Source organism: Mauremys mutica, chromosome 3 (genome assembly GCF_020497125.1).
Source record: "Mauremys mutica isolate MM-2020 ecotype Southern chromosome 3, ASM2049712v1, whole genome shotgun sequence".
NCBI lineage: Eukaryota > Metazoa > Chordata > Testudines > Geoemydidae > Mauremys > Mauremys mutica.
In genome coordinates this window covers 114849208-114876776 of record NC_059074.1, presented here as the reverse complement: position 1 = coordinate 114876776, position 27569 = coordinate 114849208, and the positions used below count along the sequence as shown (strand labels likewise).

At 41.1% G+C, this 27569-nt stretch overlaps 1 protein-coding gene across 1 annotated transcript in view; it reads left to right on the top strand.

The window, feature by feature from the left end:
- The window catches only part of SYNE1 (spectrin repeat containing nuclear envelope protein 1), a 468360-nt gene that overhangs the window by 341430 nt on the left and 99361 nt on the right, over positions 1-27569 (top strand). Inside the window, exons 96-107 of the mRNA XM_045009096.1 lie at positions 4533-4724; positions 10889-11020; positions 11837-11943; positions 13326-13482; positions 15322-15453; positions 15659-15814; positions 18940-19149; positions 21078-21179; positions 23177-23296; positions 25739-25939; positions 26527-26700; positions 27217-27348. Coding sequence (XP_044865031.1) covers positions 4533-4724; positions 10889-11020; positions 11837-11943; positions 13326-13482; positions 15322-15453; positions 15659-15814; positions 18940-19149; positions 21078-21179; positions 23177-23296; positions 25739-25939; positions 26527-26700; positions 27217-27348 — 1815 coding nt within the window. The remainder of the gene's footprint in view (positions 1-4532; positions 4725-10888; positions 11021-11836; positions 11944-13325; positions 13483-15321; positions 15454-15658; positions 15815-18939; positions 19150-21077; positions 21180-23176; positions 23297-25738; positions 25940-26526; positions 26701-27216; positions 27349-27569) is intronic.

Here is a 27569-nt window from a genome sequence, read left to right as displayed (position 1 = left end):
TTTGTTGGTAGGAGGTAGTGATCATTTAGGCAGTTGTGGTTTTCACCTAAGTTTGCAGTTGATATTCTACTGTGGCTAGATAATACTCAAAAGACCTAGCCTTCATACAGTGTGTTTCATCAGTAGATCTCAATGAGCTTTATATCATTATCCCCATTTTACAGCTGAGAGACAGAGGTGAAGTGGCTTGCCCAACGTCACCCAGCAGGCCAGTCACAGAGCTAGCAATAGTCTCAGTTCAGTGGTCTTTCCACTAGGCCACATGGCTGCTGTGTAATTCCTCAGTGCTCCTCCCCCCTCCTGTTGGTTTGGTACAGTGGAATGGGGATGATGGTCGTGGTTTGAAATGTTTGCAATGTGTAGTTGCTAACAAGGCTGTTCCAAGAAATCTCAACCTATCTATGTTCTAGTCCGCCCCTCCCCCACACATGGGCCAGCCCCCAAACTGGGGTAACGTGTATATTATTAACTATTCACTTTCTCGATTTCAGGTGTTTAAATTCATGTTAACTTTATTCCCCCACCTGAAATTCCATCTCCAAGAGGAGCAGGGTCTCCCAGAACACACAGTGGGCAGGGAGAGTGCTCAGACCCCCGCAGGGGGTTAGGACTCCCCCAGATCTCAGCACATCCCCAGAAGGGGAGAATTCAGCATAGCTGGTTCTGAGAGGACTGACAACAGCATCATCTTCTGCTACCTCTCACATTCTCCAGCCCCTTTCATCTTCTTCCCCTAATTGCTACCTACTTACCACTCATCTTAGGCCCTGACCTATCACCCATTTCCCCCACATTCCTAGCCCAATCACCACTTCCCTCTCAGTAAGCATTTGAATGCATGTGTAATTTATTTTCTTTTCAAAAATAGTTTCAGCGTCTTTTGAATATTCCACTGTACACAGATGACAGTTCTTTTTTTTTTTTTTAAAGTAAATGAACCCATATCAGCACTTGACAGAAGCAGATTTTTACAGATGTTTACAGCTCTTTCTCAGATTTCAGCCAAGGGTGGGTTTCAAACCTCAAAGTTGCAAGAATCTCTAAACTTAATGAAATGTTGTTGTTTTTTCTGGGGGCTGTATCTCAGGAACTCTTTGCTCAAACAAGCCCACATTTGGATCACTAATCCTACCCTACACTCTCATGAGGCATAACAATTTTCAAGACAATCTGTATACGCACATAGATTTTAGAGCATTTAGAAGAGTCATCCTTGAAATCAAAAGCTGGCCTTAATCTTAACTCTGGGGAGGGGCTCTACACATCCGTTAGCAATAGAGCAGGCTTAGGGGTCTGACATTGCCCATTGATCTCAGTGGGATGTTCTCAAGTGAAAGAGAAATGGAGATGAATACAGCCTGAAACAAGAGCTTTGAGACTTATGAATTACTCCATTCATGTCAGTCGGTGTTCCATCTCACTTCCACCGTGCTGGAGACTCTCTGATACATGTCAGGCATATCCATTCTCAGCTCCCCACCCCAGACTCAGCACTGTGTTCTTGGAGCATGCTCCCAAACCAGAGGGGCAGGGCCTCCCCAGACCCTGGTTCACAGAGTCGGGGGACAGTAGAGAGATGGGCTCAGATCCCCTTAGAGGGACAAGGCACCCCAAATCCCAGCTCACATGCGGGGTGGCAGAGGGAAAGGGGCTCAGACACCTGCAGAAAATCAAGAACCTGGCTTACATGATGGGGTAAGAATGGAAGGTCAACCCTCCCCTAGATGGGCAAGTGCCCCAGATCCTAGCACAGACTCAGTGCAGCAGGGCTCAGACAGTTAGACTCCAGCAGGGAGGCAGAGACCTCACAGATCCCAGTTTACATATTAAAAGGTAGGGAGAGGGGCCCAACCCTCCCAGAAAACCAAGCTCCTCCAGAACCTGGCTCATGTTGGGGACGAGAAGGATGGGTCATACCACCAGAGATGCTCAGGGAGCCCCAGCTCTGGGCACACACATGAGGGACAGCAAGCAGGGCTCAGACCCCCAGATAGGCAAGCCCCCTCCAGAGCCTGGCTCCTATTGGGGGTGTCACGTGCTTGTAGATGGGCTGAGGGCCCTCAGACTGTGGTGCACAGAGGAAGGGGGGCAGATAGATGCCCCTACTCTCCCAGCCCCATGTCCCCCATTTTAGTGTTTCACGCTGCTTCCCACCTACTTTTCCACCCCTAAGAACCCTCCCCTCCAAGTGTGCATTTGTTTGGGTAGTTTATTTTCTTTTTAAGAAGTAGTTTTGGTGCCTTTTTCTTAGGGATCAGAGGTCTCAAACCCTGGTCCATAGGGCTTGTAAGCCCCAATAAGCTCTAACCTGCCATCCAGTGATCTGCTAACAGTTGCACAACTAGAATCTGAACTCCAACAGAGGACTCAAGTGCTGGGCTATGATTGGCAGAGCTCTGGGGGTCTTGATTGGTTCCCTGCTTGTACTTAAACAGAGCACGGGGGCAGTTTGCACAACTGTGTTTCCCTGTTTAGGACTCCTTCTCCTGCAGTACCTGCTCCTATTGTCAGTAATTTCTTGGTAACCTGACCCTGCATCCCTCCTGGCACCTAACTCTCAGGCTGCCTTCTGATCTGTCTCAGTCTCTGACCTCCTGGCATCTGATTATGCTTGGCTCCCAACTCTTGCTCTGACCACTAGGTCAGACTGCCAGCATGCTGGTCGTGACACTTCTGAATATTCTACTGTATTCAGATTATATTTTCCCGAAATAAAAATTCCAGTTTGATAGAGGTAGATTGGAACATCATGCCTGCTTTTTTCACTTCAGATTTCTTCCCTAGGTTGGATTAAAATTCACACAGCCAGATGTGGTGCTCAGATTTAACAATAATTACATAGCCTAAGAACCACCCAGGTCCTGTAATGTAGAGGTAGTTTTTTTTCAGGTAATTAGTACCTCTCTCTGCAGATGCTCAGGGTAATCCTTGATGTGCATAAATGGAGAAGCAAACTCTTTTTTTTTTTAAAATAATGTTTTAATATGATTTCCCCCAAAAGGACTGGTGAATGCCACATACTCTTTTGGGGTAATGCTAGAGTACTGAAAATCTGAGCCCTGGTCTGGTCCCTGATTGGTTAGTCTTCCTTTATGCACTGATACAGAGCTCAACTACCCTGGGGTGAATCATGAGTAACTCTGTTGAAGTTAGTGGTGTTACACTGGTTGAAAATTGATGTAATAGACATTAGAATCAAACCATATTTCCAGTCTTTAAGACCTCTTCAGTAGTTGGATTTTCAGTCTGCCCAATCCTGCCATGATCTTTCACTGTTCATTCTTGGGAAATGTGTTGCTATCTGTAGACCAACACTTTGAAGTTAAAATAAAATGGTGGAATGATGTATCATTTGTATGTAAACTATAGGAAATGGATTAGTGAAAAGGCAATAGCTAATCTAGTGTGGAAAAATTAGTACTGCTCTTCAAGTAATGGTACTTTAAATTGCCTGTGTTTCAAAATTCACAAGACAATCCTTTGTGTAACAAATTTAACAAATGTTTTCATTTTTTCAAGTCCTGCCCATCTTTTACAGCACACATTCCTTCAGAGGACAAAGCTGCTAGAGCAGTGGTTCTCAAACTTTTGTACTGGTGACCTCGTTCACATAGGAAGCCTCTGAGTGCGACTCCCCCTTATAAATTAAAAACACTTTTTATATATTTAACACCATTATAAATGCTGGAGACAAAGCGGGGTTTGGGGTGGAGAATGACAGCTCATGACCCCCCATGTAATACCCTCACGACCCCCAGTTTGAGAATCTCTGCTCTAGAGTACTTGACAGGTGCTGTGGAAAATGGAAACGCACCTTTATCAAACTAAATCTGAGTAAAAATCTATCATCTTTTAATTTGGAAGTAGCAAAATGTGCCTCATTATCTATTTAATATATAAATAGTGAGCTGCATATCAGGAAAATAGATTATGAAAACACGTAAGCCACAGATTTGTCACTATAAATCGCTCTCTAGACTAAAGAGGATTAAACAGGGGATCTCAGGGCCATTCAAGCACCAATCAGAAAGGGCAAACAGTGAGAAGAGAAGCTTATCAATACAGACACAGCACTGTGGGGGAAGGAGGGTGGGAAGGCAGAGAGAATGACTTATTTCTTGTTGTATAGTCAATGAAGAGGAAAGGAGTAGCCATAGCTGTGTGTGATCTATTTATTGTCCTTATGCAGTGGTGTCACTGTCCAGCACAAAAAGAATGGAGTAGCCACTAGGCATCTTAGCCACAGTTGCCGTTTAAATGCAAAAAAGGGTGTCTCCTTTGCAGCACATTTTCTGTTTCCAATAAGCCAACTTTTCAATGAACTTCTTTTAAAATTTACAACCAAAAATAAAAAGACGAGACATGCAAAAGGTTGCAAGCATATTTCTGAGGACTCTGGAGGGGACTGGAGAGTAAAACAAGGAAAATCTTTAGTTTGGAAGAAGATGAGGTAGGCCACGGGTCTCCTTGCCAGGAAGCTTGGTGGATGCTGGAAAATGTATGGATTTGCCTCTTTGTTTTTGCTGCTGCAGAACATGCTGGTGGAAATAGAACAGAAAGTGGTGGCCTTGTCAGAGCTCTCCGTGCACAATGAGAACCTGCTCATGGAAGGAAAGGCGCACACAAAGGATGAGGCAGAGCTGTTGGCTGTAAAGCTCAGAACTTTAAAGGGAAGCCTTCTGGAGCTGCAGAGAGTGCTGCATGACAAACAAATCAACATTCAAGTAAGCAGCTCTTTGTAATTGGCTTTGCAGGGACCAGTATTTTTCCCCCTAACAATTGAGATAGGGGGGTTCCAACAATTGGAAGAGGGAGTTAAGAAATGTTTTACCATTATAATGTAAGTTACACATATTAAAACAACAAATAGCAGTATGCTAAAACATATACAGAATTTCTCTAGCAAGCTGTAGCTGAATATTTGCATGATATAACACAGATGATTGATTTCATAATTAATTAAGCTATTTTTATTTCAGTATCTTTACTAGACAGCAATAACATTACTATTTGATTAGTTGGCCTAAATTTACTGAACCCTTGTCCCCAGTCTTTTGTCTGTTGTAGATTGTAAGCTCTCTGGGGCAGGGACTGTACTTACTTTTTTCCATACAAGAACCAAATCATCAACAAAATAATGGAACATATATTAAATATTGCAATCAGTAACTAGTATCATCCAACTAGATAAGGTATTCTCTCTCTTGAAGAAATGAGGAACAAAGATTAACAGATTTAACCTGAATATTGCTTTATGATATTATTCCTATCAGTATGACTGTACCTAATGCAACTAGATAATGTCTTTTGTTTTAACAGTTCTTATTTATTCTTTAGGCTAAATTAGCATGGGGAGAAGTGAAAGCACGCAAGAAAGTCGAACATGTAATATGACAGACTTGCTTTTGGTTTTGAATTTGCTTGCTCTGGGATTTTTTTCCTTCTCTAGCCTTTGGTGTGCAAATCAAATACATGATAAGCTTCAAAAGATGTCTGTATTGTAATACAGATTAAAGTTTATAGAGCACTTAGCTTGAAAAATTACTAGGAACTATTTTTAGTCCAGAAGTGCAAAAAAAAACCAAAACACTTTTTTTTTCAAAAAAGCAGATATCATGCTTTTGCTGTTCAGATTAGGTATTAGATGTGTTGAGAATTTTTTATTCTGAAAAGAAAACATTTCATCCCAAGTACCCCTTCAAAGTAAACCTCATGATTATGCAAATTAAATAAATGTTACCAGCAGTGTGCTGAGGTATAATATTGTCACATATATGTCAAATAAAATCACTGGCAAAATGCAAAGATAGTAATAGGTATCAAAATTTTATTTCTTGCATGATGGCTTTTTAAATACGATAAGATAAATGAACCCCAGTTTTATTGTAAGCTTATTTATGGATTTTTTGGCTACTTTGCTAATATTAAGATAATTTTGTTATAATTTAAAATTATTACCGGACTTAAATCATTTGCTTACCCCAAAATGTTACATAAATGCAACACTTCCATTTTATTTAAAGACCATGTTCTTAGAAGTTTATATATCCATGTAAGCAGCTATTCTAGCTTTTAGGACTTCAGTTGCAGGTCATGAACATAAGAAGATAGAGAAAGCTGTGTAACATCAGATCAGTGAAGGATATTTTAGTAAATGACCCATTCTTATAATAATTTCCTAGTCTGAACTTCTATTTCAAGAAGTTACAAGTTATATTGCATCCTCTCTTCTCTTAAACTCATGATTCTCATCTTATAATGATTTCCTTGATTAGGTGACCAAGGCATAGGGAATTTCCTATGGATTAATGATCAGAGGAGCTGATGGCCTGACATATAGTTGAGGGGACATTAACCCCAGCTGATCACTGATCCTGAGGAGATGTTATGTGCCAAGGCCATTATTGCTCACATCAGATGAAAATGCAAAAATAAAATCACAGGCTTATCATTCTCTCCTGAACCTGCATATTCTCTAGGTCACTGCTCTTGGGTACAAGACTGCCGCAGACAGGGGTAAGAGGGTCTCTCCTCAACCTATACCAGACAATAGAGCTGGATAGCAATGAAGGGAATGCATGTTGTTCTGTCCCAAGTAATATTACAGCAACCACTTTACCCCTGTTCCTCAAGGAGACTCGGGAAGCATTGTGCCCTCTGAGGTGCTTCACTTCCCCCACATCCCTGCTGCAAATGTGACCCAGTATATAAACTGCTGCAAAACACTCTTGCTCTGTGCCTGTACCTATCCCAATAGTTTGCTCTCTAATACGCTGGAGAAGTTAAACTACTTTGAGCACAAACTATTTTGCAGACAAAATTCTTTATCTTCCCGCACCCTCTGATGCACAGGGCATCCACCAGTTTCTGCCTTTTATTTAGGTCTTTTGCTGGTCTGTTCAGACTTTTTGAGTATCATGTTGATGGCTATACTACTTTCTCTGTTGTTCTGCTTAACGTTTCTCTAGATTGCCCCCTTTTTCTCTGTCCAGATAATGTCCATAATATCACTTCCCATGGAAGTCATGGTGGCGGCATACTTAAAATGTGTCCTAAATATGGCGATCACCATCATTGTCTTACCATGTTTGATGCTTTAGATTGGTTTACTCTACTTAGACTCTCTGATATTGTAAGAAACTCTTTCCAATGGACTCTGAATATCGTCCATAGGCATGAATGAGTTGATCTTATCAGTTTCTGTTGTAGATTTCCATGACTCTGCTCCATAAATGAGGACTGACATGATGCTAGTGTTAAAAATGTGTCATTTTCTGTCAGTGCCAATCATGCAACTTCTCCAAATCTTTTCCAGTTGTATGAAAATTGTTTGCTGCTTTTGATATTTGTTACTTGACATCAAGTGTGGTGTCATCATCATTGCACAACTCACTCCCTAGAAAGATTAAAGTACTTACTACTTCTAGTGTTTCTTTGTCCATTCAAATGTATTTGGGGGACATTGATAGCCATATATTTTATCTTCCCCTTGTGGATGAACAAACCAACTTGCTTTGCTGTTTCTGCTAAAAGCTGTGTCTTTTCTTCTATTAAGTAATGTGTTGAACTGAGGCAGGACAATGTGTTCAGCCAAAATGAGGTCATCCAATTGTATTCTATCATTTGTCCATAAAATTCCTCAGTTGCCTTCTGTGATTATTGTCCTCATGGCAAAGTCAAACAATAGTGGGGACATAATACACACTTGTCTTACTCCAGCTAACCAATTTTCCCTGCAGCCCATCCTCATTCCACTGCCCAATTTCTCCACTTCTCCCTGATCCCACTTTCTGGCCCCTTCACCCACTTCTTATATGGGGAGCCATATCATCCCCTCTCTGCTTTTTCCCCAGTCCCTGAGTCTACGTCCCAGCCTCATTTTGCTCCTTCCCCTCTCACTGAGCAGGAAGCAGGGATTCTATGAGTTCATGGAAGCCAAGGAGTCAGAAAAAGAAGCAGAGACAAGTTCTTAAATGAGGCTGGGAAAAGGAGGTGTTCAATGGAAAGGTTTAGAAGGGACTAGACAGGAGGGGTGAGGAAGCCTGAGGCTGTGGGTAGGAAGGAAGCAGAGACCTGTAAGCCAGAGACATTCAATTAAATGTTTACAGGTCAGGTCCTCTTCCCATCTCCCATCCTAGGCCCAATCCGTTCTAGCCCCTCCCTAAATCATAGGCTTGCAACCAGGAATGGTGATGCAGAGGGGCAAAGATGAGGAAAATGGTGAAGATAATGGCCAGAATTTTTAAAAGTGATGTCTAAATTTAGGCTCCTATGTCCATAAATCAGCATCTAAATAAATGGCCTGATTTTCAGAAAGGCTAAGCATCCACAACTCCCAGTGAAGCACTTACTTTTTCTAATGCAATAAAAGACTGAAAAACATTTTATTCCTCAGAAAGTTCCCAAATTTCTATAGTTCAGTTAAGGTTAAAAGCCCACTAACCACAATTTCAGTGTAGTTACTCAAGTGTTGTTGGCTAACTTTCATGTAGCTTTTTAAAAATCAAGCAGAGGCCTAAATTTACCATTGACTGCACGTATTTGGCTCCCAGTGAAATCAGTGGGAGCTGTCTGTGCCCCTCTGAGGGCAGAATTTGTCCCTAGTTTCCTACAAATTCAGTGACTATTAGATTCTTTCCCAGTTGTCTTTGTTTGGGTTTTTTTTTTTCATTTCTTGTAGCTCTGTAAGCAGTGCAATTCTTAGTCTTTCAAAGCAAACAATATATTTTGGGGTTTTGGAATCAGTAAAGAAAAACAACAGGAGAAAGTGTTCTATGATAGCCTGGTATTTCTGTATACAGATATTTAAAAGGCGCTAACTTTGAATATACCCAGACAACCACAAATCCCCAAAATTCCAGAACCATATAAGTTCATGTCTGTAAAATGCTGGAGAAGAAAATTTGTGCTTAAATCCCTGTATTTAAATACATTCTTCTGCTATTTCTGATCAGCACTTCTGAATTTACGATGGATGTGGATTTCATTGAGTATTTTAGGGGTCAAGGATTATGGAAAGGTGGCTGGATCAAACGAAATATCATCTGTACAATTGAGGGCTTTGTTTTCTCTTTGGGATTTGTTTATACAAAAAATTTGTCTAATAATTTATTTGAGAAGAAAGGATCTATATATATATATATATAGAGAGAGAGAGAGTGTAAGGGAGGGTGAATGGGAATCAGTTTTCCTAAAATTGCTGACTGTCCATCTCTTTATCTCTCTTTGTCTCTCTCTGTCAATCAACACTCCATCTTTTGTATTTATCTTTTTATCTACCACAGATAAACTGATTCAAATATACTTATTAATTTTGGGGCTTAGTGTGTAAGCCAGAATGACAACCAGCATTCTCTCATTTGTAAATAATCAGTAAGCTGATGGAAACAATCAACTGATTCCCATCATTGTCAGTTGGAACTTTTAAAGCTGGTAGGCATTTTAGGCCAGGGATCAATTAGTGGAGGTCTTCACTTTTAAAAAACAAATGGAGTGTTTGAGTGAGGTACTGGATTAGCAGCCCTGAAGAAAGTGATCTGCAGTTTATCCATGGAATAACATTCACAGAATGAATGCACAGGACAATTGCAACTGGAGCTGGGTGAAATTTTTCAGACTAGTAGTTTATTCAATGAAAAAATGCAGTTCTGATTGACCCAAAATGATTCATGAATTTGACCCAGTTAGTTTCATCTGAGAAACATTTTTTTCAGGGCCAGTCTCAGAAAACTATACTTGTGTCACCTTTAGCCAGTGATTAGGGCACTTAGCTGGGAGATGCAGGTTTAAATCCCCACTTTGGAGCAACACTTGAACTCAGTGCTTCCCTAGCCCAGGTGAGCTGTCTAACCACTGAGCTATACTACTCACAAACTCTTCTGCTGAAGTTGTTCCACTCTCTATATTGATTATAACTGAGTCAGAGAGAGAGAGGCTATAACTTGGTGATTAAGGGATTCACCTGGTGCTAAGAGGTGTGGATTCAAATCTTCTCTCTGCCTGATTCAGAGGAGAGATTTAAATTCACATCTCCTACCTCCCAGGTGAGAGCTTTATTCTCTTGTGTTCTCTGGCCCAATGGATAGTTAAGTAGTTATACAAAGCAGAACAGGAGAGAGTGAGTAGCCTGTCCCAGAATAGCTAATATCTTGGTGGTTGGGGTACTTGCACAGTAGAAGAGGGTGCCTCAGTTTAAGTCTTTGCTTAAATATGTATACAGAGTGGGGCATCTTCAGTAGGTGAGACTGAGAGTAACTCACTCCAGGATAGCCTGGAGGTGAGGCTGCTCAGGGGGGAGATCTGAGTTCAAATCTCTGCTCTAGAGTGGAGATTCACAGGTCTCCCACATGCCTGGCCAGTTCCCTCATCACTAGCTAAAGGTTAAAAGGAAACACGCTCTTACTTTTCTGAATCTGACTGGACTTTTCCAGTTTGCTGACAAATTCTAAACATGTTCTGAATGAAACTGAACCAAATATTGTCCCTAATATTTTGGTTTGCTGGCTGAACTGAAAGATCATTTTTTTGCCCTGTTCTAACTGCAACCCTTTTCATTGCTGTCTTGTTAATGTACCTTTTCTCTGAACTTAAGGGACCTCGTGTAAGAAAGTCTATGCCGGTCCTGTTCCTCTGATTCTGCTAGCAAGATGCCAGTTGTGGTGGAGGTGTTTGCTTGGTTTGTGTTATGGAGACCTACCTGATACAGGCCAACAAACTAATAAATTTAGCTCAGCCGTGACTTGAAGTTATGTAAACCAGCAACTTAAGAGTTGAAAGGCACTATACCACGTTAATATGGACTGAGCAAGCCAGTGTCTCACATTTCATTGTAACATTAAAGGTCCCTGTTATATAAAGTGATTGTTTCTTTTCTTCTTAATCAAAGCAGGGAACTTTACAAGACAAGGAGGAGTGTGAATTGGACCTGGTATCCTCACACAGTCCCAGTGTCCAAGAATGGCTGGCACAAGCACGAACAACCCGTTCCCAGCAGCAACAGAGCAACCTGCAGCAACAGAAAGTTAGTACTTTGTACTTCCCATGCACCGACCAAAGGGTGAGTATGGGGCCATGTTTCCACCTACTCTTCTCACAAGCCAGCCAAGCTACCTAGCTACTGAGAGGGAGCCATGTTGCAGGGTTTTCTCTAGCACCACAGGATCTAAGGCCCCAGTGCAGCAAATTACTTAAGTATGTGCTTTAATACTTTCTGAATAAGGGCCTAAAAGCTTTGTGCTAGCATGCTGCATTATCCTGCATACCTGGAACACTAAAGAGATTATGCTCCCCATCAAAGGTCTGATAGAGCCAGCCAGACCAAATTAAAGATGACCTTGTGGTTATGGCAATGAATGGGGACCCAGGAAGTCTGTGTTCTGTTTCTGGCTCTGCCCATTATTTCCTCTGTAAACTTGTGCAGGTCACTTAATCTCACTGTGCCTCAGTTCCCCATCTGTACATTGAGGATAATACTTACCTTACTTCACAGAGGTGTTGTAAGGATACATTCATTAGGGTTCTGAAGTGCTCCACTGCTGTCTTGATGGAGACAATAGATACATGCACCCTTGTGCTGTCGTAGTTTGGCATGACTGAGTCATAAGTAGCATATTGTTTTTTTGAGATTACTCACCTTAATAACAATGAGGAGAAGGCTATGGACATCAATATAATTCTGGGAAGGTCTGTGGGCATCTATACACATCTCCTGAGCATTTATTTTGATGGCTGTCCAATTCTGATGGTTAAGAGAGGTAAAAACATACATAGTATATGCATGAATTTATGACCAGAAAAAAAACAACCTATTAACATAGCTGTCTTTGTTCTCTGTTAGGAGCTGGAACAAGAGCTGGCAGAGCAGAAGAACCTGCTTCGTTTAGTAGCAAGCCGTGGAGAAGAAATCCTAACCCAACACTCTGTTCCAGATGGCCGTCGAGCTAGGTGAGCTTTGATACATTTTTTTTCAGCAGGGATCCCTAAGCCTTCATACTTTGGCTTCCTTGCTTCTGTCTGTTTCTTCCACATCGTGTTCTCTAATTTTTGTTCTGTTTGTGTTTGTACAGAGCCTAGCACAATGGGGCCCTGGTCCATGACTGGGGCTCCTAATAATACTATCCCAGACCATCGTGATCTGAAAGCATAATCTTGTTAACAGTTGAAGTGTCTATAACTTATTTTCTCTGCATTAAGTTAATTAAGACTTTTATCTTTGGCTCCCGGAGTGTTTCTTGAATTTTGAGCCTTAGGGTGAGCTTCTCACCCTCACTCTGGACCATTTATGCCAATCGTTGGTTCAGGCTGGGGGAGAATTCTCCCTGGCAATAACTGAAAAAGACATATACAGCCTGCTTGAGGATTCCCGCAAGCCATGGCATGGGAGTATGCAGGGGTGGGGCTGGGGAACGTGGAGAGTCCTGGATTTCCATTTGCTGCAAAGCTGGCCATTAACAGCCCTGGGGGTGGGGCAAGTAGGATGCCATAAATTAGAATAGCTCTCAGGGCTGCTTAAATAACATTGGCTCCTGCAATGTGCCAGAATCTGGGAGGCATAAAGGTGGCTCATAGGATTGCGGAGCAAAAGCTTTGATGCTCAATATTAGGGATTTTTACATCAAAACCAGTGCATGTGAAATGACTCAGCAGGGGAAGAAGGTCAGTTACTCTCAGCAGTTTGTCTTCCTCAGGGGTTAGTGTTTACAACAAGGAAGTATAATAATTTAAAGTAAATTGAAAAACTCCCAAGTGTGGGATTCAACCCAGTTGTGGAACAGTTGTTTTCCAAATAGCCCCATTCACAGCCTTACCACTGAACTTGGTTATAAAAGAAGGGGGAAAGTTGAACGTAACCTTTTATTCACCAAGGTTCAGGTAACATGTCTGACATGAGGAGAAGTAGTGCAGGATACATACGGGGGGAAAAAGAGAGAGAGAGAGAGAGTTGATCCAAATTAATAACTAGTAATTTAAATAACAACAATTTCTCATTCTTTGAAATAAAAACTGATTCAGATTTTTAATTTGAATGTAATGTATTTTTCATCAATTTGGGGGTTGTATGTGTATTTCTGTTAGCTTATATGAGTGTTTTCAGCTCCATACAGTTCATAAGAGTTGGACTTATCTGGTTATATTTGAGTATTTATTTCTGTTCTAAATGTATCCTTCATATTACTGCCTGAAAGCACAAGTAAAAGCTTTTTTTTTAAAGACCTTTATTTCAAAATTGAATTATGTGAAAAATCAAAATTGAAAGGGGCAAGAAACACCTTTAATTACAATACTTCCTGTATAGTTTGAGCTTAACTTATATTTTTTTGTCACAGTGAGAAGCCTGATGTGTTATCTCAGGAGTTAGGCTTGGAAGGTGAGACTCCATCAGCTGAAGATCAAATGAAAATGAAATGGGAAAGCTTGCACCAGGAATTCAGCACCAAACAGAGACTGCTGCAGAATGCTTTGGAACAGGAAGAGGCACAGCCGGTAGCTATTTTTAATGTCCCTGTGCACTCTTGTATGAAAAGCATATAGTTGAGCACACAAAGTACAGTTTATGCACAGAAAATGCCTTATGTAGAATACATGTATATAAAAATAGTCAGTTCAAGGAGCATAAAACATGATTTTTGTAAAATTTTACAAATTAACCAGAATTGGAAGTATTATTAATCCCAGACAAAACACTTTGAACCACATGCTTCCATACATCTGAAAAACCTATAAAACGTCTAGGAAATTATGAACCAAGTCCTGCTCTCATTTATTCCAATATAATTCTGTAGTAGCTCAACTCAAATCAATTGTGTTATGCTGGGGTGAATCTAGAGTAAATCAGAGAAGAATTTAAACTCATTGTGTGGGATCCTGGTCCCATTCAGTGTACTGACCTCAGTGAGGCCAGGATTTCACTCATGAGGTTTTACTGCAAGAGATAAATGGTTCAAGATTTGCGTGGATCGAAGATCACCTTCACTTTAGATGTAAGCAGAACCATTTATCAACTATCCAAGGGTCTGGCTGAGATTAAAACTAATAATAATTATTATTAGTTTATTTGTATTTTAGTAGTGCCCAGAGGCCCCATTTAGGATTGGGGCCTTCCTGTGCGAGATGCTGTACATATGGCAAGAGACAGGCTCTGTGTGAAAGAGCTTGCAGCCCAGTTTAAAGTGAAATTCAACAAGTGTGTGCATCAAACAGAGAATGAGGAAAGAAGAATGAGAACAACAGTGATGAAGGTGCATGTTTATGTAGACTCACTCTGAGCTTGACTCAGCTCGCATAAAACCCAGTGAAAACTTTCCCATGGATGTTAATGGAAGCTGGATTGGGCCTTATGTGCAAATGTAGATGGTTTTGTTATTTAAAAATATGGTACAGTATAAATATAGTCAGCGATCCTCATTGGCCTCTCATTTGTCCTGATTAATTAAAAAAAAACAAAAACTGAGCACCCACTATTTTTTTCCATGAGTGTTCCAGCCCTGGCGCACCCACAAAGTCAGTGCCTATGCAAGGTAGAGAAGAATTTGTCTAGCTTCAGCTCCCAGCCATTGGATTGTGTTATACTGTACTTTTTCTCTTGTTAGGCACTGGCTTAGTGCTCTGTTCCAGAATGGTGTAGTAACTGTAGCTTTCCAACATATTACTACTTCAGCATCTCTAAGTCTAGCTCAGCTAAACTGTCCATACATGCTGTGACCCTCCAGTGTGAGCAGCTTTTATACAATATGAATTTATAACAGTGTGTGTGACTTATTTAATAGTGTAGGGGCCAGGGCCGGTGCAAGAAAATTTTGCGCCCTAGGTGAAACTTCCACCTTGCGCCTCCCCCCCCCCACCAGCCCTGTGGCAGCTCCCTGCCCCCCCCCTGCCCTGAGGCACCCCCCCGTGGCAGCTCCCCCCCTGCCCTGAGGTGCCCCCCCAGCGGCAGCTTCCCCCCCCCACAGGGGAGCCGTTCAGCACCTCCCCACCCCAGCTCACCTCTGCGCCATGTCCTCCCCGAGCACGCTGCCCCTGCTCTAATTCTCCTCCCCTCCCAGGCTTGCGGCGCCAAACAGCTGATTGGCGCTGCAAGTCTGGAAGGCGGGAGAAGTGGAGCAGCGACTGCGCGCTTGGGGAGGAACCACTGTAAAAAAAAAAAAAATTGGGGGCACCGCTTTTTGGCGCCCCCAAATCTTGGCACCCCAGGCAACCGCCTAGTTCGCCTTAATGGTAGCACCGGCCCTGGTAGGGGTTCCTCAGCCAGTAGTAGTATCTGTTTTCATTTGAGAGATTCAGTGTACATCAGAAATACTCTAACCACTACTTCTCTCCTAACAGCTTTACAGCAGACCAAACAGACTGATGTCTGGCCTACCCTTGTATAAAGGGGAAGGAAAGGCACAAGATAAATCGTCATTTGAATCTATACTGGTTGGTTTGAACCGGGCCTTTGAAGATGTTTCATCTCAGGTACAGTGACATTGTTTGTTTTTAAATCTGATTTTATGCAGAGCTGCTGTACAGCATGAACACTCCTCTAATTCCCCACTGGCAGTGAGCTGGCCTCCCTGAACACTAGAGAACCACTGGACATTAGTAAGGTATATGAGGCTTCCCTGTATGGAGACTCTATGGACTGACAGACATTCCTATCACTTTGGCTCCTTTCACTCAGGCTGGAGGAGCAGAGAAGGAAAGCCTGCACGTGGAGCAGAAGCTGTATGACAGCGTCGCAGCCACTTCTTCTTGGCTAGATGGTGTTGAAGAATGCTTGTTTGTTGCTACAGCCCTGCTTCCGGAAGAGACAGAAACTTGCCTGTATAACCAGGAAGTAAGTATTTTTAGTTTTCCAATCAGGTTCTGTTTTGCTTTGTATTTTGGGGAGAAGTAAGACTCTAGAATAATAGTTTTGCATAACTGAATGCAACTGGAAAACTCCTTCCAGTTAAGACTCTGTCATCATAAGAATGAGGGACTTCACAAAAGCAGATGTCAACAAACATAGAGAATTGGTAGGTAAGATAGTGTGGGAAGGAAAGCGAAGGGAAAAAGGAGTTCAGGAGAGCTGGCAGTTCCTCAGAGACAGTATTACAGGCACAACAGTAATCTATGCAGATGAGGAGGAGAGAGGAAGAACAGTAAGAGTCTAGAGTGACTGTATCAGCAGCTCTTTAACTATCTAAAATCAGAAAGCAATAATACAAAAAGTGGAAAGAAGAACATATTGCGAAGGATGAGTACAAAAGAATAGCACAAGCATATAGGGGCAAAATGAGTTGCACCTAGCAAGGGACATAAAAGGCAGTAAGAGGATGATCTAGAAATACCATAAGAGCAAAAGAAAGACAAAGGAGAGTGTAAGTCCAGTACTTACCAGGGAAGGAGAGTTAATAACAGATGACACAAAAAAGGCTGAAGTATTTAATGCCCATTATTTTTCAGTCTTCATTGAAATGATTAACACAATTAATATTAACAACAAGGGGGAAGCAACACACCAGAAGAGGGTAAGAACAGGTTAAAGAATATTCAGATACGTTAGATGTATTCAAGTTAGCGGAGCCTGATGACATTACCCCTGGGTACTTAAGGAAGAGCCCAGGCAATCTTGGAACCATTGAGAACTCTTAGAGGATGAGTGAGGTCTCAGAGGGCTGGAGAAAGGCAAAGAGAGTATGTATGTTTAAAAAGTGGGAGGAGGAGGAGGACCTGGGAAATTATAGACAAGTCAGCCTAACTTTAATATGTGGAAAGATACTGTAACAAACTATTAAGCAATCAATTTGTAGGCTTCTAGAGGATAATAGGGTGACAAACAATAACCAACATGGATTTGTCAAGAACAACTCATGCCAAACCAACCTTATTTCCTCCTTTGACAGGGTTACTGGCCTAGGGAAGCAGTATACTTGATATATCTCAACTTTAGTAAGACTTTTGACACAGTTCCACATGACAGTCTCATAAGCAAACTAGGGTAATGTGGTCTAGATGAAATTACTATACAGTGAGTGCATAGTTGGTTGAAAAAATAAAATCGAAGAGTAGTTATTAATGTTTTCCCCTCACACCAGAAAGACATTTCAAGTGTGGTCCTGCATGGTGTCAGTCCTGGGTCCAGTACTATACAATATTTTCATTAACTTGGAAGGAGGAGTGGAGAGTCAAATTATAAAATTTCCAGATCACATCAAGGTGGGGGATGTTGCAAGCTCTCTGGAGGACAGGACTACAATTCAAATAGATCTTGATAAATTGGAGAACTGGTCTGTAATCAATAAGATGAAATTCAATATAGAGAAATGCAGAATACTACACTTCAGAGGAAAAACCAAGAGCACAGATAAAAAATTGAGTAAAACTGCTGAAAAGGATCTGAGGGTTATAGTGGATCTCCGGTTGAATATAAGTGGACAGCGTGATGCAATTGTGAAAAAAGCAAATGTCATTCTGGAATGTATTAACGGGAATGTTGTATGTAAAACACTGGAGGTAATTGTTCCATTCTACTTGGCACTGATGAGGCCTCAGCTAGAGTACTGTGTTCAGTTTTGAGCACCACACTTAAAAAAAGATCTGGACAAATTGGAGAGAGAGTCCAGAGGAGGGCAATAAACATGATAAAAGGTTTAGAAAACAACCTAAGAGGAAAGGTTAAAAAGATGGAGCATGTTTAGTTTAGAAAAGAGAAGGCTGAGTAGAGAGAGAACTCTTCAAATATATAAAAGATTTTACAAAGAGGGCAGTGATCAATTGTTCTCCACATCCACCAAGGCTAGGAGAAGAAGTAATGGGCTTAATTTGCAGCAAAGAGATTTAGGTTAGACATTAGGAAAACTTTCTAGCTATGAGGGTAGTTTAAACTCTGGAATAGGTTTCCAAGGGAAGTTGTGGGATCCCCATCACTGGACGTTTTTAAGATTGGACAAACATTTGTCAGGGATGGTCTAGGTCAGGGGTCGGCAACTGGTAGCTCGCGGCTCGCCAGGGTAAGCACCCTGGCGGGCCAGCCCGGTTTGTTTATCTGCCTCGTCGGCAAGTTCGGCCGATCGCGGCTCCCAGTGGCCACGGTTCGCGGTCCCAGGCCAATGCGGGGGGCAGGAAGCCGCAGCCAGAACATCCCTCGGCTCGCGCCGCTTCCTGCCTCCCGCATTGGCCTGGGACCGCGAACCGCGGCCAGTGGGAGCTGCGATCGGCCGAACTTGCGAGTCTAGGTTTACTTGGTCCCACCTCAGCATTGGGGGATGGACTTTATGACCTCTTGTGAGGTCCCCTCCAACCCTACATTTCGGTGATTCTGTGAACAGCACACTTGCATACAGTGGCCAAAATATGCTTTCAGCTACATTACATTGTGTAAAGTGACTGTACTGATTTCAGAAAGCAGAATCTGACCCAATATTTGTCTAGTCAGAAGAGAAATAAGATCACACACTTTTAGAGGCTCTTGTGCCTACTCTCTTTGACTAGAATAAACTGACAAGCTTATGTAGAAGGATGATAAAACATCAATTTCAAAACCAGGCCATGGCATTGGAGGGAGCAGTAAACAAGCCACACTGCGCACTCCTGCAAGATGGTGCATGTCCATATTAGTATGTAGAAATTGGAATGAAGTAGAGCAAGGGCGGATGTAGCCATTGGTTGTATGCACAATGCAAATTCACAAGGACCAGACCCTGCTTGAGTGGAAGAGAAGGCGGCCTCATTCTGCAGTAGCTGGATATAGGACAGCTGTTGTTTAGGCTAAGGGTTCCGTTCCACAGCCCTTTTATGTTTCAGAGCTTTTTTTCTCAGAGCAATGGGCTTTTATTGTTACTGAAAAGATTTCCTGGGCTTTTTAGCATGGTTTTAAAGTCTATTGTGAATGAAGGGGTGGTAGTTACAGCAATACAGTAGGTTTACTTATTTGTGTCTAATTCCAAAAATTGTTCTGTTCTTCTATAAAAACTCCAGTCTCTTGCCAAAGATATCAAAGAGATGTCAGAAGAAATGGATAAGAACAAGAATTTGTTTTCTCAAACATTTCCCGAGAACAGTGATAACAAGGATGTTATAGAGGACACTTTGGACTGTCTACTGGGGAGACTGACCATGCTGGAGTCAGTAGTAAATCAGAGATGCCATCAAATGAAAGAGAGACTTCAGCAAATACTCACCTTCCAGGTAGGTTGCCTATTCCCAAGGAATTCTCTAGACCCTCCCCCATGTCACTTTATCTGTTGAAAGTTTTGGGGGATTATTAGGGAATAGAATAAATGGGTAAAATTTCCACATGACAAGTGGAGTTTTAAGACAGGATTTTCAGTAGTGACTAGAGATGTTAAGTGCCTCATTTTTTTTGGTATCTGACTGGTAACACCTTAAATAAACCTGACTTTCAGAAAGTGTTGAGTACTCACACTGTGATGTCTGTCTCAAGTTGAGTATCCAAAAATGGAAGCACCCAAAATCACTATTCCCTTTAAAAATTTGGGCCAAAGTTTCAACTCACATTATTTTTAGCAGAATAGTTGTACGTATAGTTCCCTGTGTGCTACAGCAAATGTTCATCTAATAATGTGTGGCACACATTTGGTATTACAATAAGCAGCAGTCTTTGACTACTATACGTAAGGCGGGGAAAGTAACTATAGCTTTCATATTTCTAAGGTACAAACAGCATAGTGCTTTGTTGGTAAGGTGGGATACAGTGCAAAATATATAACAAATATTAGCCTTGTTTTGATATCTGCCTTCTCAACTTCATTTACACCATCCCATTATCCTTTACCACTCCTACCTCAAATGTCCTACAGTGTGAAAAACTCTGTACATACTACCCTCACCCTTTATTCGCCTAGAAACTTTTTCAGGCATCAGGGGATTACTGCCATCTTCTCCCCTTTTCCTGCCACATAAAGCCTACATTGCCAGTCACTTTAGTAAGTCTCTTACAGGAATTAGAACTTCCAGCAACTGTTGTAAAATTGGTATATCCCATGCCTTCTGTCTCTGTTTAGATCAGGATCACAAACCGAATGAGTATTTTAAAAGGATTTTCATAACATTCAAGAGTGAAGCAAGTACAGTATCTATTTTAGACACATATGCCCGGGTTGTCTCATCTTGAATGAATATCTTTATTCTACATATATTTGGAACTTCCCTCAACACACAGCCTGTCATGTTTCTTTGTTTTAAACTCCAAAACCCCCATAGAGATAAGTTTGCTCTGGCACAAATGAAACAAACACTAGCAACAAGTGTTAGGTGTAAAACACCTAACTGGTAGAGAAAAGAGATCAGAAGAATATATTGTTGCAATACCATAGGTACTGTTGTATAAGAAGTCATCATATGAAATTAAAAATAAATCACCATTATTTTCTGCCTTTGCTGGGTGTCTGAAAATGTAGTGATGTTGCTGATGCTTTCTGGTATTGTGAGCATAGCTGTGATAAATATGTGAACAGAGAAGAAAGCACTAAGAATTGATTAGAGAGTAGTTCTGAAAAACAACAAACAGATTAAAATATAGTCCTGCTCTGACAAATGACTGAAAACGGCAATATTGGGTTCCATGTTTGTTGTGTCCCATTGACTTCCATGTTAGATTTGCTCAGTTTACAGGCAAAAAGATTTTTTTTCGTAGAAGAAGCTTGATAGTTAAAATGAGCGATTTAGAAAAATTTGAGCTGTCACTTATTCATTTTTGTTAAATAAGGCATTCTTAGGGGAAGTATGAATTCATTTTGTCGAATTGGAATGGAAGGGGCCCACATAGTGGAGGTTTTTGTTTTGTTTTTTCCTCTGAACGTTACACTTGCATAATTGTTGTTTCACCTTTTTTTGAAGTTGTCAACAGTGTCACATGTGGTTTAAAAGCACTTTGTACATCTAACTGAATCCACAATAGATTGTATGCATTTGTGTTCATAATTCCCATTCTGAATACATACAAGTAACATACCATGTTCTGAAAATTTAGTCCATTGTGTCAACAAGTGATATACTCTGGTTTGGGAAGAGACTAATGTTTAATTGCTGTGAGTTATGATTGGCTATCATTTTTTTCTTTTAAAACTTCACTTGAACTTTATTGTCTCTTATAGAACGATCTAAAGCTACTGTTTACATCATTGGCTGATCACAAATACATAGTTCTGCAGAAACTAGCAGAGGCAGCTGAGCGTCCTGAAATGGAACAAATGCAGGTATTATCAAATATCTATTATGAACAAGAAGAGCAGTGTGAGTATGGTGAATACAGAGAGATTTTCTGCTTGAGGTTGAAATAGTCTCTGTAGGACAAGAACCAGATGTTCTGGAGTAGGATGTTTATGGTGTGTACATTGTATGTGAAAATAAAATGTGTGCATGTCCAAGAATGTACTTCTGCAAAATATTAAAAACGTCTAAAATAGAAGGGGCATGGAATACACGCACAGAAAACCAAGGCAGCTAAGGAGATTCATATAGACACACAGAGACCATCCAAAAGTATGGTCATTTCAGTACAGACAAATTAGAAGGATAAGTCCTTGACCTAGATCTCTTCAGTATGTTTTGTCTTGCTGGTGACTGATTAAGTGGCATGTTTTGGTGCTCTGAGGTGTTCATATCCTGACCTCCACATTCTGTGTTTTTCAGACTGAGGAAAATATGCTTTAGCAGGAAATGTGCACTGAATAATTAATCTCAACCTAGATATCTTTTGTCCCATGTTTTTGTTGTTCCTGGTATTGAAAACAAACTTCGGTGAATGCAGTGTGCATCAATGGCCACTTTCTGGCTTTTTTGTGATAGGAAATAGGTGGGAGCAGAGATGTAGAAGCAAAGTGATTTGCTCAGGTACTACCATGATGAGTACCTCTATGAGAAACTAAATAAATAAACTGATTCTGGCAGTCACTCTGCCTATGTTGGAGAAACCTAAACATAATGGTTTGAAGTTCTCCAAAGAGCAGCTTTTAAAAAACTCATTGAGTTCTTGCTCCAGCATCTGTTGCTTGATGCCAGTAGGGGGTGGGGCTTAGACATTAGGCATCACACACCCTTACAGTGCAGAGAGTGTTTAGGTCTGTATTCTGACAGGCTCATGCATGATGTGCTTTGTAGTTCCTGGTACCCCTTTCCTCCCTAGCTTACCTACCCAAAAAAGGCAATCAGAATTTAGTTCCCAATATATAGAACACAAGGAGGGAAGCAAGTATTCAAGGAAACAGACTGAAATAATATGTTAGCTCAGTTGATGAACCATAGATCCTTTAATCTCAGTGTCATGGATTCAAGCCCTGCACTGGGTAAGTACAGTTTTAGGGCCCAATTCTGAAGTCAATAGAACTGCTCACATCCATAAGTGTTTGCAGGATTAGGTCCTAAAACTATACTTGCTCGAAGTTTCTAGAGGTCAAAGAGACTGTGCATGTGAAATATCAATCACTTGTATAAATGCTTTCAGGAGAGGGGCCTTAAAAAATAAGGCTGGCTTTGTGGTTAAGGTACTATACTGGGTCTCAGGAGATCAGCATGCTATTCCTGGCTCTGACACAAACTTTCTGTATGATCTTCAGCAGACACCTGAGTGAGATTTCAAAAGGCATTGGTCTCACGGCTTCCACTGAAGTCATTGGTAAAACTTTCATTGACTTCAGTGAGAGAAGTTAGGCCATCACTGAGAGTCTTGTAAATCCAACCCTTAGTCACTCAGTTTCCCATCTACAAAACAGGGCTAATTATACATTCTTACCTGACAGCAATGTTGGGACTCATAATGAGGATAATTGCAAAGCGCTTATGTTCTTCAATGGTACAACATCAGGGTCATTGCAAAGCTAAATTAATTGTTTGTAAGGTTTCTAATATAAACATGATATATTACTAATCAGTAATAGAGAACTAGAATCAGATTTTGTTTTAAACAATTCAAATATAACATTCAATGTATGTGATATAAAAGTGCCATGCTACAATAAACCTTTAATCAAAAAATTATCTTGAATGACTGTTTCTGCTTCCTATGCTGTATTTCTTCAGGTTGTTCAGTTTCCAGGGTTCTCTGTGAAACACCACAAATACAAAATTCACAAGTAAAAAAATGGGGATATACTAATACTTCATATCTAAAACAGTTCAAGTAGATGGTAATCATGTAGTGCAGGTAAAAGGTTGTTCTGAGACCTTCTAGCTAAATGTTAATTCCCTGATACAGGCTATACTACAGGCAGAAGATGGTCTGAAGGAATTGGATGCTGGAATCAGCAAATTAAAGAAACGTGGGGACAAGCTACAGATTGACCAGCCTTCCATGCAAGAGCTATCTAAGCTCCAGGTATAGTTCCCTTCCAAAGAAAGGTATATTATAATAACTACCTACTGATATTGAGGATATTTGTAAACTGCCCTTATCTTTATTGTACATGGGGCAATTTACAAAAATATGTCTCATAGCACTTCACTGTGTATAAAAGAGATTTATAATTTTCTCCATAACAGCCTCCTTGTTCTTGTATTTAACACTTTTGTAGCATCACTGACCTCAATCCTGAAAATCCCTACATGCTTAATTTCCAGTTTATGTGCAGTCCCATTGGCTGCTCAGGTGAACAAAGTTAAGCGTGTGCACGTTTGCTGTATATTGACCTCTGTCCTTTCCAGAGCTCCGTGACCTCTATTATGTTCCATCTGAATTGAATTATTTTAAAGGAGGGAGAGATAGCTCAGTGGTTTGGGCATTGGCCTGCTAAACCCACAGTTGTGAGTTCAATCCTTGAGGGGGTCATTTAAGGATCTGGGGCAAAATCAGTACTTGGTCCTGCTAGTGAAGGCAGGGGGCTGGACTCAATGACCTTTCAGGGTCTCCATACATATATTTGATATTCCTCTATTTTCTGTAACCTGTGTGTATCTCTACTGTTTCTACAGTCTTATCAACTAAAACTTGATGAATTAATGCAGCTTGCATGACTATATATTAAGTATTCTTCAAAATATCTATGCAGGGGTAGCACATTCTAGAACTCAATTAGCTCTTCACTTGCAGGATCCTTTTGGGTGGGGAGGTGAGGACAAAGACCTAGAAACCAGCAGGACTAACTCAGTGAAGGTGCTTGGGAACAATGACAGGGTAATATAACTGTCCCAAGGTAGATAAATCTGACACAAAGGAAAAAGCTAAACTTTAGAGAGGACCTGGAGATTTATTAGCTCAACAAAACAGCCATATAGTCACAAAACAAAAGACAGACTTTAATTGCTCATGTGCATGTTCACTGAGATCTAGTTAGAACCTGCGGTTCCTTAGCCTTCAGGAAGATGAGAAATCAGTCTTTCCTCCAGTCATCCTGCCTGATTACCTATGAATTACCTACTTTGACTTTTCTCTTTTATAGGAGCCTCTCCCAGCATGCATCTCTGCTAGCTCTCCCTTTAACTCCGGGAGAGACAGCCATCTGCAGCGTTAGGGTAGTCATTTTGCCTCTCAGCACTTCAGACTGCAACTTTCTTTTCTAGCTCCTCTTATCATTGTGGAGTAGGAAGGGGTCATTTTAAATTGCTGGATACCAATTTTATTTTTAAAAATACTACAAAATAATTAGTCCAGAGAAACAATAAGCCAGCTTTTATTAGTTGTTCCTCTTATTGCCAACTCATGGAGGTTTTCCTTGGGTTGCTTTCTTACTGAGTCATCTCTCTTGTTCTTAGCTGTCTGTGGTAGTTACATGTAAAGATGGACAGGATGAGCTGTGGAGTGGTTGCTTTTTGTGGCCCTAGGAAGGCAGGGAATAGCCATAGTGCACACACATCTTCTCTGCCAGGCAGCATTTAGTTACAGCCCTTATGCCAGTTCTGCATTGGCCAGGAAGGTGCTCTACGTACGGAAAATTTTAGGGGTCCTTTTCTGCTGATTGTAAGGGCTTGTCTTCATATACAGCGGTGCACTGCTGTAGCGCTTCAGCGTAGTTAATCCCATGTCCCTGAGAGGCGGTAGCTACGGCAATGGGAGAAACTCTCCCATCGACCTAGTGCTGTCCGCATCGGGGGTTCAGTTGGTATGACTGTTCCTCAGGGAGTGTGGATTTTTCACACCCCAAGTGCCATAGCTATCCTGGTATAAGTTTGTAGTGTAGACCAGGCCTAAAGCCCCTTTACACTGCTAGAGCAGTGTAAATGGGTCTTGGTATAACTGAGACTGAATCCCAAGGTGTCTGGGTGTGTCCTTTCTCCAGTTGCTCTGCTACTTAAGGAAGGCCACTTCAGTTAACTTCATTCTTAAACACAGGGTCTCAAGTGTGGTGCAGTTCTCACCTGTTTTTCTCTTTAAACACTGAACTGTTAATTTGCCAGTGAGTTAAGTGTGTCTTCAATGTCTGTTTACGCCCTCTGCAGGTTCCCAACTCAGATACTTAGGCCAGGACTACACTCCAGACCTATATCAATATAACTATGTCACTCAAGGGTGTGAAAAATCCACACCCCTGACCAACATAGTTATACTGGCCTTCCCCGCACCCCCCTGTGTAGATAGCGCTATATCAGCAGGAGAGCTTCTCCCGCCAACATAGCTAGCGCCTCTCGGAGAGGTGGATTAACTCTCCCATAGGCATAGTAGCATCTTCACTGAAGCACTACAGCGGCACAGTGAAGACCAGCTCTAATTGTGGTAACATTGTTTGAATATAGTGAGCACATTTTCAGTGTTGGCTTATAAGTAATGTGTTCAGTAAAAGTATGCATGAAATGAGGAACGCTGTTGATGCTTGTCTCTCCCAAGGACATGTATGATGAACTGATGATGATCATTGGATCCAGACGCAGTGGGCTGAACCAAAATCTGGCCCTCAAGGGTCAGTATGAACGAGCTTTGCAGGACCTGGCTGACCTAATAGAAACTGGGCAAGAAAAGATGGCAGGTGACCAGAAAATTATTGTTGCTTCCAAGGAGGAAGTCCAAATGCTACTAGACAAACACAAGGTAAAAACAACATATGCATTTAAAAAAAACTGTTTATTTGAAGGCTAAGTAAAACTCTTGTCTTGCACTCCACTAACTTCTGACCATTCTGTAGCCAGCCTTCACACCTGGAGAGGCATCAGGGATTTTGATGGTGATTTACTGCTGGTTTAGGATACATGCAGTATTTTTTAACTAAATGGTGTTGAGTGCACCATCAGTGACTAGCTTGGATTGTTTGGCAAGTACTCTTGCAGTAAGTAAATTCCATATATTATGGTAGTCACTTTCTTGCTCATTCTAGTTTATTCTGACTTTGAATAACAAGTCTGATGCTTTTATGCTGCCTAGCAAAGCTGAAGAACTTGGGAATCTCTCTGGAATGCATCATTGTACTCAGTATTCTCTTATTGCTTGAAAGCAACCTATTGACCATGTTAAAGCTATTGTCAGGAATACACTGCAAACTTTAGAAAGAGAAAAGTTGCTTGATTTTATACACCAGTTAATGCTATTTTCTTTAGATAAGGTTTGAGTTTGGCAATTTTTTTATGGTGACTTGAGTCTAACTGGTACACTCTGATATTTGTTTTCTGGAATCCTTTCAGGAATATTTCCTGGGTCTGGAATCTCACATGATCCTGACAGAAACGCTGTTTAGAAAGATAAGCAGTTTTGCCCTCCTGAGGGAAACCCAGTCACATACGAAACAGATGGCACAAGCCTCCGCTGTGTTAAAACAAGCTCACAAGCGGGGTGTTGAGCTGGAATACATTCTAGAGGTGAGGGGTTTCTCTGTTTTCTCCTTCCTCTGCAATGATACGCTATTAAGGGTGCATCCCACCTGTCCCTGAAAAAGGGAGGGCAGTGTTGGTGAACCTTGGTCCCTCTTGTCATATTCCCCTATGTCGGAGTGGAGAATTATGTGTGATCTTTGATGCTCATGTATTGTGAAGCAATGAGAGCATCAGGTTCAGCAGCCAAACCATAATGTTAGTAGTATAGCATTTTCAAAGTTAAATGGACTTGACCCGTCAAGGAGGAGAAAATTTCATCTTCCAAGCAGAAGCTAAGTCTATGATTTGGATCACATAACTAAAGGCTGATCCTGAGTGTCTATGACAGAGGTAACATTATATTATATATATATACACTGTGCATTTCCTTTAGAGATGGAAAAATGCATTTGAAGAAATTTACGTAAAGGATGTAGATAATATTTTTAAATTTAGTTGGAAATAAAAACCTAGAAGTCAAAGCAAGTATTTGCCATACGTATGTATAAATTATTCTTGTAGACCTGGACACACCTGGACGAGGACTATCAGGAACTGACCAGACAGCTGGAGGCTGTTGAAAGTAGCATCCCTAGTGTTGGTTTGGTAGAGGAGACAGAGGAAAGGCTTACAGACCGGATCACGCTTTATCAGGTCAGTGGCAGCATGGGATTTTCAAACATGATGTACTTTTTGATCATTCATTATAAATCTCTTAAGCACAGTAAAAACTAGTAGTTTACATCTGGGATTTCTACTAAATCCTGCGTTCTTGGTCTCATTTTATGGAAAGGCCTTCTGCTTTATTCTCTCTGTCTTGACGGATGTGCCTATCTTTGTTTTTCCTGATTATCTTCTAACTGGCAAGATTGTCC